The sequence below is a fragment of the Aphelocoma coerulescens genome, chromosome 1A (genome assembly GCF_041296385.1).
Source record: "Aphelocoma coerulescens isolate FSJ_1873_10779 chromosome 1A, UR_Acoe_1.0, whole genome shotgun sequence".
NCBI lineage: Eukaryota > Metazoa > Chordata > Aves > Passeriformes > Corvidae > Aphelocoma > Aphelocoma coerulescens.
This window is the reverse complement of record NC_091014.1, coordinates 67,091,480-67,105,562: the sequence shown is the minus strand read 5'-3', so window position 1 is coordinate 67,105,562 and position 14,083 is coordinate 67,091,480. Positions and strand designations below refer to the sequence as shown.

The window sequence follows — 14,083 nt, the reverse complement described above, 5'->3', positions numbered from 1 at the left end:
TGTTCTGGGAGATCTAGATCTTGAAATCACTTGAGCATCTAAAGCACAGTGACACATTTGCTTTGAGAGCCAAGGGAAAAAGGGACAAGTGTTAAGGCACATTCCCCCTAGTCCCAACCTTCAGAACACTGTAATGCTCACCAGCTAAGCATCCATGTTACCTGCTTTTGTGGCAGAGAGAAAATCTGCATTGCAGTAACAGTCCCCCCCTAACTGAAAAGACAACACTGGTGAAATACAGTTTACATGATTAATACATTTTACTCAGTATGTACACAGTTCTCCAAAGAAGTTGGGTCATCCAAAGGCAGTTTAAGAAGCTTCAAGTATCCCCCCCTTGCCAGCTGTTACACGGGATGTGTCTTTGGCTTTGCTTCCTCCAGCTCAGCATCCAACCAGCGGAACCTGCGGTGACGGCGCAGAACTTCTATGGCTTTTTGTTCCAGGGGGGTTGGTTCAATCCCCAGCTCTTCAAAACCAGGAAGGTCAGGAAATGTCATGTCTGTTGTGTGAAACTTCAACAAGAATGGGGAGGGTAAGGGAAAAAAAAAAAAAAGGTAATTGACTTGGACAGCATTACACCCAATGCAATCATTCTCCTGCCAAAATAAGTAGAGGAGGAGGAAAGATTCAAACAGAACCGTGGCATAATTACACAAAGTCTTGAGTATCAACACCTTCAACAGGAGGTACAGGTATTCTGCATCCAGCAAAAGGTCCTTCAGGCTTTAATTCAGGAATAAATACCAGTGAGACAAGCAGGGAGTGTCTTCCTTTTTCTCTCCACACATTATCAGGGAGGTTACTGCATCACAACTGCAAAATTACGCAGAACTCCAAGGGCATACTTGAACTCAAATTATGGATATTCTGCTTTGTCAAGAAAATGTGTGTTGAATTATCACCTCTGGTAGATTGCTTTGCTCTGCTTATGGTTTAGAACATGGTTCTGTACAGGAAAAACAGTTAATTCTATTACCATATATGCAACCCATATGACATATCTTAGAAAACAGGTATTTCTCTTACTCCGTTGTTCCTTGAAAGGTCTTTTAAGTCAAACACATCTAACATTATATACATTATTTAAGGAAGAAAAGCTTGGACAGAGGAACAATCCGACCCAGAAGTGACATGGAGAAACTCCCTCTTAAACTACCTATGTTACAGCTGACTTGCAGCAGTTTTAGTGATTTGGTGCAGGCTTATTTTATGAAATGTAACTCAAGAAACTACAAAGGCAGCTGGAAGAAAGGTTTTTGGAGATGTTACAATTCTATCCCAGGGAACAATCAAGGCAGTCTACTGATCCTACGTTGTAACAAAATATATTGAAATTCCAGTGCTGCTGACAGTTGGGAGAGTCACTCCGTAATTCAGAAAGCAGAAAGTTCAGAGAATGTACATGACTATCTTTGCTAGCCTACACATACACCAGATTTTGACATTAATACTTGCCAATTCCTACTTTTTCCTTGCTTGTAGTTGGCTTTTTGCAACTTACTTCTCCACCCCCACTGAAAAACTCTGAGAAGTCAGGACTAAACATGAAGTCAGAACATTCTCCCAAGAAACACTCCAATGTTAAGTGAGATTTTGGAATGCGTGCAGGGCGTCAGTTCAGCTTCAGCTGTTAAAAACACCATTCTCTGGATGATGGAAATGATTTTGGTGCATCTAGAGGTACATAAACTGACTAAGAGTGGGGAGCACTGCCCCCCATCACTTTGCTCATCCAACCTCTACTTCTGGCTGTTTTCAATTCCATGTGTTTTTGGGAATGCAAAACCACAAGTGAGAGTTACAAAGGCACAATGAAACCTTTCCCAAGAGGGATTTTTGGCTGGTCCCACACTTACCCGATCCACCTTGTCCCGTGTCAACCACGGTTCAAACGGATTCATCTCAAAGAATCTTGCAATGAACCTGTGAACAGAAGAAATGTTGCCAAAGTGCAGTCATTTATCCAGACACATAGAGGATAACAAAATCTGGTAAAAAATACTTCAAACTTAATAGACAAGTGAGCAAGAGCTTGTTCTGAAGCTGTTCTTGCAAGCTGTGAGCTCATTAAAGCACTGAACGTGTCACCCACTAAGTTCTTAGTTGTGTTTATGGTAATTAACTGTTCCTGAATTATTGGATCTTGTACTATTTTACTTTGGATGGAATGGAGAAGCAGATCTCTAGAAGTACAAATGAGAGTTAGTGGGTGGGGAAAGTAAGCCCCATATCCAATTCCCCAAACACCAGAGGACTCAGTCTTGCCCCTGCCTTTCATCCAAACTGTTCCCTGCCAGTGTAGGCAGCAATCCTATTAGTCACGAAGTTGGATTCAATGCCTCCAGGAGAAAACACACTTGCTGACAACTAAGTGAGTTATCAGCCATACAAACAAGCTAGTAGAATCTGGAGCAATCTATAAAAAGGATGAGGACTAGGACAGCTGCAGTTTTCAGAAATGAAGTTTCCCTTGAAAGAAAGGAAATCTGTCAGGGAAAAGAAAATAATGCTACAGCTCCTGCTCAGTGTCTCAGGACCAAGAGCAGAATATTTTACAGAACAGGTAGAACCTCTTGCTGAAGTGCTCACCTGGCAGATTAAGGTGTCACTAAGTTACTGCACATAAACACAACCAGGCTCATCTGCCTTTTAGGTGCATTCTTTTCTCAAAAAGATGAAATATCACTTAGTTTAGCCCATAAATAAAAAAGCATAACATAGACTGCAGCAAATGTGAATAAAACTAAGAAGCACTCACAGAGCACCTTTTTTAACAAGCTGCTCTGGGTCAGCTGAGCCATGGTATAACCTGGTGCTTCTTACAGCCAGTACAGGAACAGCCACAACGGTTTAGGATGTTCTAAGAATTATCCATCAGCACTTCAATGGATCCAATGCTGAGTCCTACTGGCAGGAGGGTTCTAACTCTGGTGACTGATTTAGCTTATAAATTTTCATTGTACTAAAAGTGAAGAGGACCAGGATGCCAAATAATAACACAGTTCCATCATGTTGAGGGCAACTTCTGAAAGGGCATTTACTGTTTGGGGTAGCTCTTCAAAAAGATGTGATTATTTCCTTAGGATCAGGCCTAGGCTCAGATTATACTGATTTTTTCATGCACTGTTACTATCCTCAGTGCATGTGAACAGCCTACTGTAGTCAGCTGAAGTGATGCTTCACCTTTCCCTTCTTGCCTCCCCATTCAGCACCATCTTCTAAAGATGTCACTGCTCTCCTATCACAGACATAGAAATGCTTGCTCACAAGCACACTGCTCAAACTGTCAGGCCAAGATCCCAGTACAAAATTACCTCCAACACTGACTCAAATCCATACAAAGGACTGAACTAGAAAGCCAATCCATGCCCACACCCATTTTTTACTACTCCTCTGCTTCCAGGGTGGCAGTGCTTGCCAGACTGGAAGGACAGCTGACAGTAGCAGTTCCTTAAGATTGTGCACAAAAATCTGTCAGGGCCTGCAGTCAGCAGCATTCACACAGATTTTCCCTGTGGCATTATTAAAAATCATTCCATTTGCTACTAATTTTATCAAATTAGGACCTTTTGCTACTTCTTGACTCAGCAAAACCATTCAATCACAGAATCACTTAGACTGGAAAAGACCTCCAGTATGATCAAGTCCAACCTCTGCTGATCACCACCACATCAACCAGACCAGAGCACTGAGTGCCACGTCCAGTTGTTTCTTCAAACACCTCCCTGGGCAGCCCATTCCAATGTTTAACCACCTCTTCTGTAAAGAAGTTCCTCCTGATGTCCAACCTGAGCCTCCCCTGGTGCAGCTGGAGGCTGTGTCCTCTCAACCTGTCCCTAGATACCAGGGAGAAATGACTCTGGAATAAACAGCTATGTTAAGCTCACTACAAGCAAGCATTTCATGTACCAGCTCATCATGTGCAGGTCTGTCCCTGAACTAAAGGCTCAAAACTGGCTAACAAGTACCTTAGGAAATGCAACTTCTGCAACCCCACCACATTAAATAACAACTGGGCAGAGTAAATAATCTGTGCAACAGGTGTTTATGCTTCTGTGCTGCCAAGAGCTCCCTGCCTTAGGGTCCCACTTACCGGTAGAGAGGTCGTGGCAGCGGGTAAGGAATGAAGGGGTGGTGGGAAACGGCGTAGATGTACTCAACCATGTCATACAGGAGGTACCGGTGAGGGCTGAAAGGGAAAGCAGCAAACATCACACCTCACTCAGCTACACTTCAATATTTGCAGCAAGGGAAGAAAAAAAACAATTTAACACCCTCCACCCCCAAGGCTTACAAAAAGCCCGCTTCTTCAATCCAGATAATTTGTCAGCAGAGATTCCCCTGTGGCTCACATGGAGCAGGTTTATCCTCAAGGACTGCAGCCATCCTGGAGCTGAGGACAAGCATGGAGAAGTGGCAGAAAGGAACAGTGGGCATTTGGTTGCTGGCCAGGGCTAACCCACCACAACCACACTGGAGGAAGTGTATTTTGCATGCTTTGAAAGCACACCTTAATGTGCCTCCTCCATGCTGACTCCAGCTCTGAACTCAAGATTTCCAGCAGTGAGACAGGAGTTTGTACAAGCCCCCTTGGAAGCCAGAAAGCAGATGGAGAAGTAAGGATGCTTTCCTAATAAGACATCCCATCCTTGTAGGGAATAGCTGCAAGGAAATTGCTTCACTTGCCTTTCCTTGATACAAGTAAAGTATACTTGATACAAGAATACATTGCTCTACTTAAAAGCAAGACCAAGAAGCTAAGGTGAATTGCCTAAAAAATGCATTCCCCCCCTCTAGATGGAGAGAAGGAAGCAGTCAGTCTTCCATTCACACACCTAAGAGTAACATGAACCATTGGGAATTCCCATCCCTTTCTTGTTCAGATTCTGCCTTGGCATTTTAGGTTCTCTAGATATCTAGCTCAGGCTGAGGTGTCAGGTATCTCCCTCGGCTTTCCAGGCAATTTGCTGGTACTCCAAAACATTCTGAAAAGCTCCATGACACCACAAGACCACACTGCTGAGCATTGATAAACTCAAGATCTCAAGATGCCAAGGTCTGAGGTTACAGGCATGAAAACTGAGCCTTCAACTGACATGTTCTCCAGAAAAGTTCTGAGAGATCAGAGAATCACAAAACGGTTTGGGTTGGAAGGGACCTTAAAAACCATCTACTCCAACCCCTACCATGGGCAGGGACACCTTGCACTATCTCAGGGTGCTCAGAGCCCCATCCAACCTGGCCTTGGACACTTCCAGGGATGGGGCAGCCACAGCTTCCAGCTTCTCTGGGCAACCTGTAAATCCAGTCTCTAACTGCCTCTAACCCATTCTAATTCCAGGTGGTTTCCACACAGCTTTACCAGAATTTTCCCCAAATCCATGCTATCTAGCATGTTTCCCAAGCTACCAATTTCTTTGTGTGCACATACATCACATGAAATGCAGTGGGGCCCAGACTAGGATTTTCAGAGTACTCACAATAACAACTTGAGCCATTTTTCCTCCCAAAAAGGAGGTGGAATTTATTGCAGCTCAAACTGTGTGCATGGATGAAGATTAAATTAATTAAATGTTCTGTGCAGCATGCCAAAAAATGACACCAAAAAGAAGTACTACAGTTCATTAGAATCAGAAAACGTGACCTACCCAGCCAAGGCATATGTTTTTCCTTTTGCATCAGGATTCTTAATTGCATTAATAATTGCCTTTGCTACATCAACCACCTGTGAGGAACAAATTCAGACAGTGACCAAGAGAAAACAGGAATACACGCACACACTCCTCTTTCAGAGGTGGTTTACAGAACCAACACATCCACCCACTGAGGATTTGGGATTGGGATTTTAAGGAAAACTTACATAGACTGGTTGCTTGACTGTTTTTTTGCCCAGAGCAATCAGAGGCACACCACCAAACCAGCGCATGTCTGACGGAAAAAAAGCAAAAATCTGGGAATCCTTTCAGTACCAGAATAACCAAGACATTTTACACCACACTGAGTGTGGATCTCTTCTGAAAATTGACTTCACTTTAAAAAAAAATAGAATTGGGAAGAATTCCCAGTCAATTGCAGCAACATTTTTTTTTGCACACATTTAATTTCTATATTAACAGCAAGGAGAAAGCTGCATTTGCTGTTTACTTAGCTCAGACATATCTCAACTTTGCAAGACAGAAACTGGTTCCACTCTATCCTGTGTAGCAATTTTGTTGGTGATCCATCAGACATTATTGGAGCTTCTGAGCCCAAAGCAATTCAGGAGGATTTTTACATTTGACCTGCTTGACAAACTACTTTGAGGGCCAAGATGACCAGACCTCAGGTGAGAATAATCTAAATAACCCAGTAGTACACACACTCCCCCTCAAAACAGAATGATTACAAAAATAAAAACAAAGAGCAACATCTAACTAGATTGAGAAAGAATTCTGCCAAGAGGTGAGAATTTATTATGTTTCTATGTTTCCCACACATTCCTGATAAAAACACACCTGTCTGCTTTTCAGAAGAAAATCCATTTTCTCTCTGTTCTCTGCAGGCAGTTGCACAAATCATACATGAGTTTATTATTCCAAGAGTACCTACTTGCATAATGATTGAGAAATCGGTCCTCTCTCCCAAACATCTCAGAGGGCTTCAAAATTACTGCACCTGGAAATTCTTCCCTCACTACCTCCTCTCCAACAGCCTATCAATTAAAACAAACACATTCATTAGATCCATGCTGAATCAAGCAGAAGTGGATGTCTTTCATAACAAAAGGCATCCTTGACTACAGAACTGAAAGCAATGATGCCATCAGTAGCACAAAAGTTATTTGTATCTAAGCCATTTGATCCTTGAAATGCTGTACTAAGATAAAGGTCTCACAGAAAGTCTGAACATTTCTCAGCTGCAGAAAACAGTCTTTAGCAAATTCATACACTGATTTCCTTCAAACAGACCCAGCTGGGGTGAAAAAACCCCACCCAAATCAAACACAAAGTACATTCTCAGGAAATATTTTGAAGTGGATTCCAGACTTACTTTGTTCCTGAGGTATTTGGAAGGACTCCTCATGTGAGCATTCAGGTGAGAGATATGAATGAATTTTTCCACACCAGCTTCCCTACTTATCTGTGCGATACTTTGAGGAATAGTTACAAATCCATCTTCAAATTTGAAGTTTCTAAAGCAAGGCAAAACCCAAATGTTACTTTAGGAGCAATCAATAATGGCTGCCAATCAGCCAACAAGCAATCATTATGTATTACTTAAATGTGTTATCAAAAACCTATACTGACACTCTTTGTTAGAAACACAATTTCCCTTCATGATGGACTCTCCATACCATAAAAATTAGAGGCAAGTGAAATCGCACCTGTAATCATCAATTTCAGCTTCTCTACTTTTTCACCTGGTAAGATTAAATCAGTAGGAAAAGTCCTCCTGCCCACTTGTCTGTGACAAATAGAAAACTCCCAGTGGAAGTGAAAACAGGTCATTTTTATTAAGAGAAGTGCTCCTGCACCTTGAACTCTGAGCAAAGCTGTATTTTTATGAAAACTGTTCAAAATTTGCCTTGATTTGACACGCTTAATTACACTACAAAGAAGCTCAACATTTCTGAGCAGCACAAGTCAGGACAGATGCTTGGCACAGGGGATGCAGACAAAAACAAACCAGAGAACACAGAGGTGCTCATGCAAATGGAAAAACGATTTGTCAGAGCATTTAGAACGATTTCAGAGATGAAAGGGACTTCTAGGAGAAGCAAGAAGAAATTCTCCCCTCACTGTATGATATTCAAGAGGCCTAAATTAGAGGGTTATACTGTAAACCAGTTTGGTAACTGATCAATAACAATACAAAAGCTCTGTCTCCAAGCAGAACTGACATTATAGGCTGGCAACAGTCCCAAAATTCTTTCCAACTATCCCAAGACTGCAAGAAAGAGAAATAGCTGCTCATGTCATTATATTGTCCCTGTAAGCACCCCTGCATCTGGACTGTTTGCTTTGGGTAACAAACATCTTATCCAAACACCCCTCTCTGTGTCCTTATCTCCTCCCACAGCTCTTCAGATCCCACTGGAGTCCAAAGAAAGCCTTAAAAATAAGAAGTTATTTTTGAGCTTTCAATAACTAATCTGATCCTGGGAACCATCACTTCTGTTCTGCTCACCAAAATAGATTCAGAAACACATGAGAACGAACAACATCCCTCCTGTAACCATGGAGTTTCAAACAACAGAGTACACACAGAGGAGCCTGGACACGAGTACAAGGCAAGGACAAAAGTATTTCATGGCAGGCTTTGCTTTTTTTGACTGATCTCTCCACCTCATCTTACTTTTCCTCCTGCCCAAGTTTCTCATAGGCTCTGGGATGATTACAATGGTTACTCTGACCTCATGTTTAACAAACCAGAGAACTTGATCTCAGGGTTTCAGCACCACCACTGGTACCCACATGCATAAAATATGTGATTAAAACATTTGTGCCACACAGTGGTTAAGCTCTGTAATGTCCTAAAGTTTTAAACACAGACCAAGACTTGTCTGTTTGAATCTATTGAAACTGTCCAGAGAACAAAGTATGGGGATTTTTACCTAGAATGAAACTTTCTGTTGTTGTCCTCACACTTCCTTTTAATAATAAAAGAAACTGTCTTTTATATAAATCATACTTTTTACACAAGTCTAGAGATTTTGAACATCAAATAGCTAGTCATTAAAAAAAACAACAAAACCATTAGGTTTGTGAACAAAGATGAAACTGATATCTACATTTGTTTCTGTCTACTATAACAGCAAAATTATGCACCATATAAAGGCAAATCCTACAATTAAATTTTTGTCTGGCATAAGGCTTTAAATAAAGTGGACATAACTGTATGAACACACACACACAGAGAAGGTGATTGCTACAGGTATTTTTAACCTAAAAATACATATGGAATTTTTAAAAGGGATTTCAAAAAGAAACTATTCTTAGGAATCATTATTTAAAAATGCTTCTGTGGCTAATACTGTCTGTGCTAAAATTCTGTCAAGGAACGTTATTAGTCATGATCTTAGGCACTCTCCATTAGCTAGTCCTGTTTGATCATGGTTTATTCTAGCAGGCTACAACTCATCACTGTGTCCAAGTGACAGGATGAAATCTTACTTCTGTAATAATGTAAATATAAATACAACATAAAAATTAATTTAATATAAATAAAATGTCAATGTAAACAAAAATACAGGAAATTGGTGAGGCTCTGTCATCTATAGGAAGGCACTCAGGGAACACCTACAACGTGTGTGAAAGAAGCACATTTCAATTTTCTGCCAGAACAAAAGTGTTACACTGGAAAATTGTGGAAAGAATGCACCTTTCCAGAGCAGATCACAGCCAGGACTGGAGTTAACCATTTAAAGAAATTTTATATGCAAAATTTTGGGGTTGTCTTTTTCACAGAAGCCAAGAACAATGGCAGCATCACTGCACACACACGCTGTAAAACATGGCTACAATACCTGGTGCAAATCTATCATATATAGGAAAAGAAAAAAAAAAGGAAAATTACTTTGTTTCCCATTCCTTTCCAATAAGATTAATGACCACATTGCTGTGTTCCACGGCTCTTCGGATGGAGTCTCTGTCCCTACAGTCCCACTCCTGCAAGCAGAGCATCAAATGGGAACAAGATGAGATAATGTATAAATAAGCATCATCAAAGCAAGCTCTTTCACAACATTCCCATTTAGAGGCTAAACAACAGCTGGAGTGGTGCCTTTGAGAAGGATTACCAGGCTGCCTTGTATAGCCAGGGGTTTGTGTTTGACCTCAAGCCAGACTCACCATGAAGAGAAGCTGTCCCAGGTCACCCATGGGCCGCAGATACATCAGGTCATACTGATCACAGCGGTAGGGGATGATGACTTGAGAGCCAATGCGACCTAAAGGGCCACAAAAACTCCAAAGTTTCAAACAGCTACATCACTTTAAGTAGATGAACTTCTAAATAAACAAAGCTCCCTTTTTTTCCCCCTGGCATGGAAGCACTACAATTAGACATAGGTATTTCGAATGTGTATCTGCAAAGCTAAAAGCAGAACAGAACTAAGGTTCTTCTTGAACCTACCTAATTGGAATTCTTAAACAGGATTCTTTCTTTAATATTTAGGCTTGTAAGACAAAATACCAAAGCTTGTTAACGAACAACAACAAGAATGGTGTGTCCTATAAACACAGCACAATACCTAAAAAATGGAACCCATGCAAAGACATTTACATTTTTTAAGTTGCACAAAAAGAAGGAGGCAAAAAAAGCAGCAGGGGTTATTTTTCCAAAATTTAAATTCAAAAGGGCAATTTTAAAGAATCCAAACCAAACTCCTGCAAACCTTTTAGTAAAATGTCCTAATAAGACTAAAACCAGAAGAATCAAATACATGCTGTGGCTCTTCTCAGATTTGCATTCTACAGAGGAGTAGGACTTCTTTTAATGACCTTAACCTTCAAAAGCTCCAAAAATCTCCTTGATTAAAACACATTTTACTACTTGTCACATGCTGGAACTTAAGCAGACCAAACATTCTGCAGAACACTTTTAAGATGCAAAATGCCAGAGACTTCTACATCACCCTGCAACCTAAAGACTAATTAGTTTTGTTGAAAAATATTTTTGGTAGTTTTTTTTAATTAGTACTCCTGGTGAGCATTACCTAAGCGGTTGACAACGTATCGTCCCAGGAAACCTGTGGCTCCAAAGACAGTGGCCACAATGCCACTGACAGAGGATCTTCCACTTCTCCCATGAGGGATCACGGCGTGATGGACCTGCCGGTGCTGCTGCAACACTGACGGTGCTGCAGTCAGGACAGAAATCCCATGGCCTGCAACACAGAACAGGAGAGAGTTTGGGACATTAATTGGGATTCAGCACTGCTAACTTACAACTTATGTTGGTTTTCTCATCACAGATCCTTTTTCTCTAATATCCCATGTGGAGAATCCTGATGGGCTGTTTCAGAGATGTCTGGAGAGATCAGAGGGGAGCAGACCTGGGAAGCTGTTGGTGAAGTCAAGGACCAAACAGAGAGAGGGAAGGAGCAAAGGTTATCAGTTCTTAAACAAGTAAAGCTTACTGTGAGTTTAAGGTGAAGCAAGTAAAGAATAGTCAGTAAAAATATAAAATATAGCAGAGGAAGCAATTCTCCTGCATCATAGCTCTGGAGTGAGGCGATAGGGAGGGATGCAAAGAGCCAGATCCATGATATATGGGATACTGCCTCAAAGCTGCTCCTTTCCTCAAGGAGCTAGGAAAGCTTGGGAGCCATGGAAACAGGACATCATTAGGATACTGATATACAAGAGCACGTGGTGACAGGACAAGGGGGAATGGCCTCACACTGACAGAGAGCAGGTTTAGTTTAGATTTCAGGAAGAAATTCCTCCCTGTGAGGGTGGTGAGGCCCTGGCACAGGTTGCCCAGAGAAGCTGTGGCTGCCCCATCCCTGGAAGTGTTCAGGGCCAGGTTGGATGGGGCTTGGAGCAACCTGGGATAGTGGAAGGTAACACCTGCACACCGAAGAAGGTTTTATCCCAATGTGGTTAGGAATTACCAGTTACACAGCGGCACTGACACTGCAGCCACAATGTTCAGAAGATCAAAAGGATAGGGTATGTTGAGGCATAAATTATATTCTGTTGTATCAGCTGACAGAACTTAAACCAGAAAATCCAACCAGATTTCAGTGCCTGAGGGAGGTTTTTCTCTACCCAAAAGCCATCTATCCCTGTTCTCTCCATACCCCACAAACTGGTAAAGGATATTGCATCTCCAATTTTGTCCTGAACAGCAGTCTGACAGCCACCTAAATAAATGAGTAACACCTAGACTCGAACTTTTCAATTTTTTATAGCATGCTTGGAAACCATGCTTCAGTTGGCAGATAGAAAAGCACAAAGTAAGACATTCTGTACCTTAAAGGTAGGTATGTGACTTCCTAAAAGGCATCTCTCCTACAAAACAGGTCCAAGCTTAAACTGGGCAGGGTTTCTGTCTTCAAAGGACCTTTCCATTACTGAAACAGAGAGCTCAAGACCAACTACGAGAAAGAAGGAAAAAACACTCCAGTGTCTTCACCCATTCTTGTGCTTTCCTAATAATTAGGGGCTTGCTATTGAATTTATTTTTTAGGAAACACAGAGTCACAGAAAAATGTTTGGGTTCTTTATAACCAGCAAGATTCCTTCAAGTATCAAAAAAAAAAAAAGGGTATATGGTATGCTGAAGTGGTGAAGAGAAAATTTAATGAGCCATACTCCTCAACACTTTGCTTACCTACATTTCTTTTTCTAAACGTTTATTTAAAAAAATTAAAAACACACAGTAGTCATATTCATACAATTAAAACTGCCTCTATTACTTTTAGATAGGAACACTTTTCAGTTCTTACAATATAAACCCTAAATGCAACAAAATTTCAGTCCACTGTGAGCACCCATTGGAAAAGGTATTACACAGATCAACCTATGTAAGAACAACATGAAAGTTACAAAATTAAAAAAAAATTGTATCTTTTAACTACTCAGTAGCTTTTTTGCCCTTATTTCTGCAAAAATTATTGGTGGCAAGCTCTTCATAATGCTATCATTGTCACACTAACAAATAATACCTAATTACTGTTTCATGTTCTCCCACCTTTGAGCATGCACGTGTTGTGCCTGCATTACACTGGAAAGTGTTTAGTGATGAACATCTTTCCTTGTTCCATAAATCTATAAGGTCTGCCTGCCACAAATTATCACCAGCTATGGTTATATGCCCAACCACTACTGTAAGCCTGCTACAAATTCCATTTTTCAGAGAATCTGTGGCTGCCCCATCCCTGGAAGTGTTCCAGGCCAGGCTGGATAGGGCTTGGAGCAAGCTGGGATAGAGGAAGATGTCCCTGCCCATGGCAGGGGGTTGGAACCCGATGATCCTTAAGTTCCCTTCCAATCCCAATCATTCTGTCATTCTATGACTTAAAGCTCAAATATCCACAGTGAACCCAAAGCACCTTTTCCTCTACTCAGAAGTTTGTCTATCCCTGTTCTCTCCCAACCCCACGAACTGGAAAAAGACACCACATCTCCCAATTGTCCTAAGAGGCAGTCTGACAGCCACTTAGGTAAAAAAAGGACACACTGCTCCCACTAAAAGGATATTAAATTCCTCCCTCCCCTTTACCTACAAAACCCGTTTGCCATTTCCCATGCTACTCAACTTAAGTTGAGCAGAATCAATTTAAACAGAGGCAAAGCCTCAAATACACACTTTATAATATTAGTAGCTGAGCTTTACTACAGATCATGGCCAAAAGGTCAAAGTCACCTAAGAAACGGCAAAAGGAATCCAAACTTTTAGCTTACAGGGCAGTGACAGCCCCAGCGCGACACCCACAGCTACATCCCGAGCCCTTTGTGCTCCAACCCCCAGCTCCCTACGGAGAAAGGAGGCAGAAACACGATCATTTCCACGCCCTCAGAAAAATTTTCGGCAGCTCCTTTCCAGCCGCTGCGGTGCGAGCTCCCCTCGCGCAGAGCCGGGAGCCGAGCCCGTCCCAGCCTGGGGCAGAGCTGCACGGACGGGCCGAGCTCCCCGAGGCGCAGAGCCGGGGCCGTGAGGGGGCCGTGAGGGGCTGACACTCACCTGCCCTTGGCAGCCGCAGCCCGCGGGCGCAGCGCGTCGCCGCCGCCATCTTGTGTCTCCCGCGGGCGGGGCGGCGCATGCGCGGGGCCGCGGGCGCAGCGCGGCTGCGCAGGGCGGGGCCGCGGGGTTCTTCAGGGGATGCCAATTAAAAAGGCACGGAGTTCATTAGCGTCATTAGCATGGGGGAGAGTGTGCAGGTTACTGGGGTCAGTCTGTGATCTAACGCTGCCGTGTTAGTCAGGTTATGGCACTGAGTGGTGCCTCCGGTGTTTCCTTAAGTACCTCAGGGTGTAACTGTAGCTTCAAGGACGGTAACTCCACCGCTAGCCTGGACAGCCCGTTCCAGTGTCCAAGAAAGAATTCTTCTTTCAGTGGGGAAACTCTTTGTGATGTGTAACCCGAGCCTCTC

General features: G+C 42.3%; 1 protein-coding gene across 1 annotated transcript; it reads right to left on the bottom strand.

Annotated features, from left to right (window-relative positions):
- Positions 1–241: 241 nt before the first annotated feature.
- Positions 242–13,792, bottom strand: NDUFA9 (NADH:ubiquinone oxidoreductase subunit A9). Its single transcript, XM_069003395.1, has 11 exons — positions 13,675–13,792; positions 10,700–10,870; positions 9,834–9,931; positions 9,559–9,650; positions 7,033–7,174; positions 6,592–6,694; positions 5,864–5,931; positions 5,652–5,728; positions 4,097–4,192; positions 1,860–1,926; positions 242–515 (listed from the first exon to the last, which is right to left on the bottom strand). The coding sequence occupies exons 1-11, from the start codon at positions 13,751–13,753 to the stop codon at positions 348–350; spliced, it is 1,161 nt and encodes a 386-aa protein (XP_068859496.1). The 5' UTR covers positions 13,754–13,792; the 3' UTR covers positions 242–347.
- Positions 13,793–14,083: the final 291 nt, after the last annotated feature.

Bases quoted from the DNA above. Each gene is read 5' to 3' on its own strand.
- NDUFA9 (XM_069003395.1), bottom strand. From the start codon at position 13,753: ATGCGCCGCCCCGCCCGCGGGAGACACAAGATGGCGGCGGCGACGCGC. The intron at 9,932-10,699 runs GTAATGCTCACC...GTGGCCCTTTAG, and splicing joins ATACGTTGTCAACCGCTTAG to GTCGCATTGGCTCTCAAGTC. The intron at 9,651-9,833 runs GTGAGTCTGGCT...CTCTGCTTGCAG, and splicing joins TGGGACAGCTTCTCTTCATG to GAGTGGGACTGTAGGGACAG.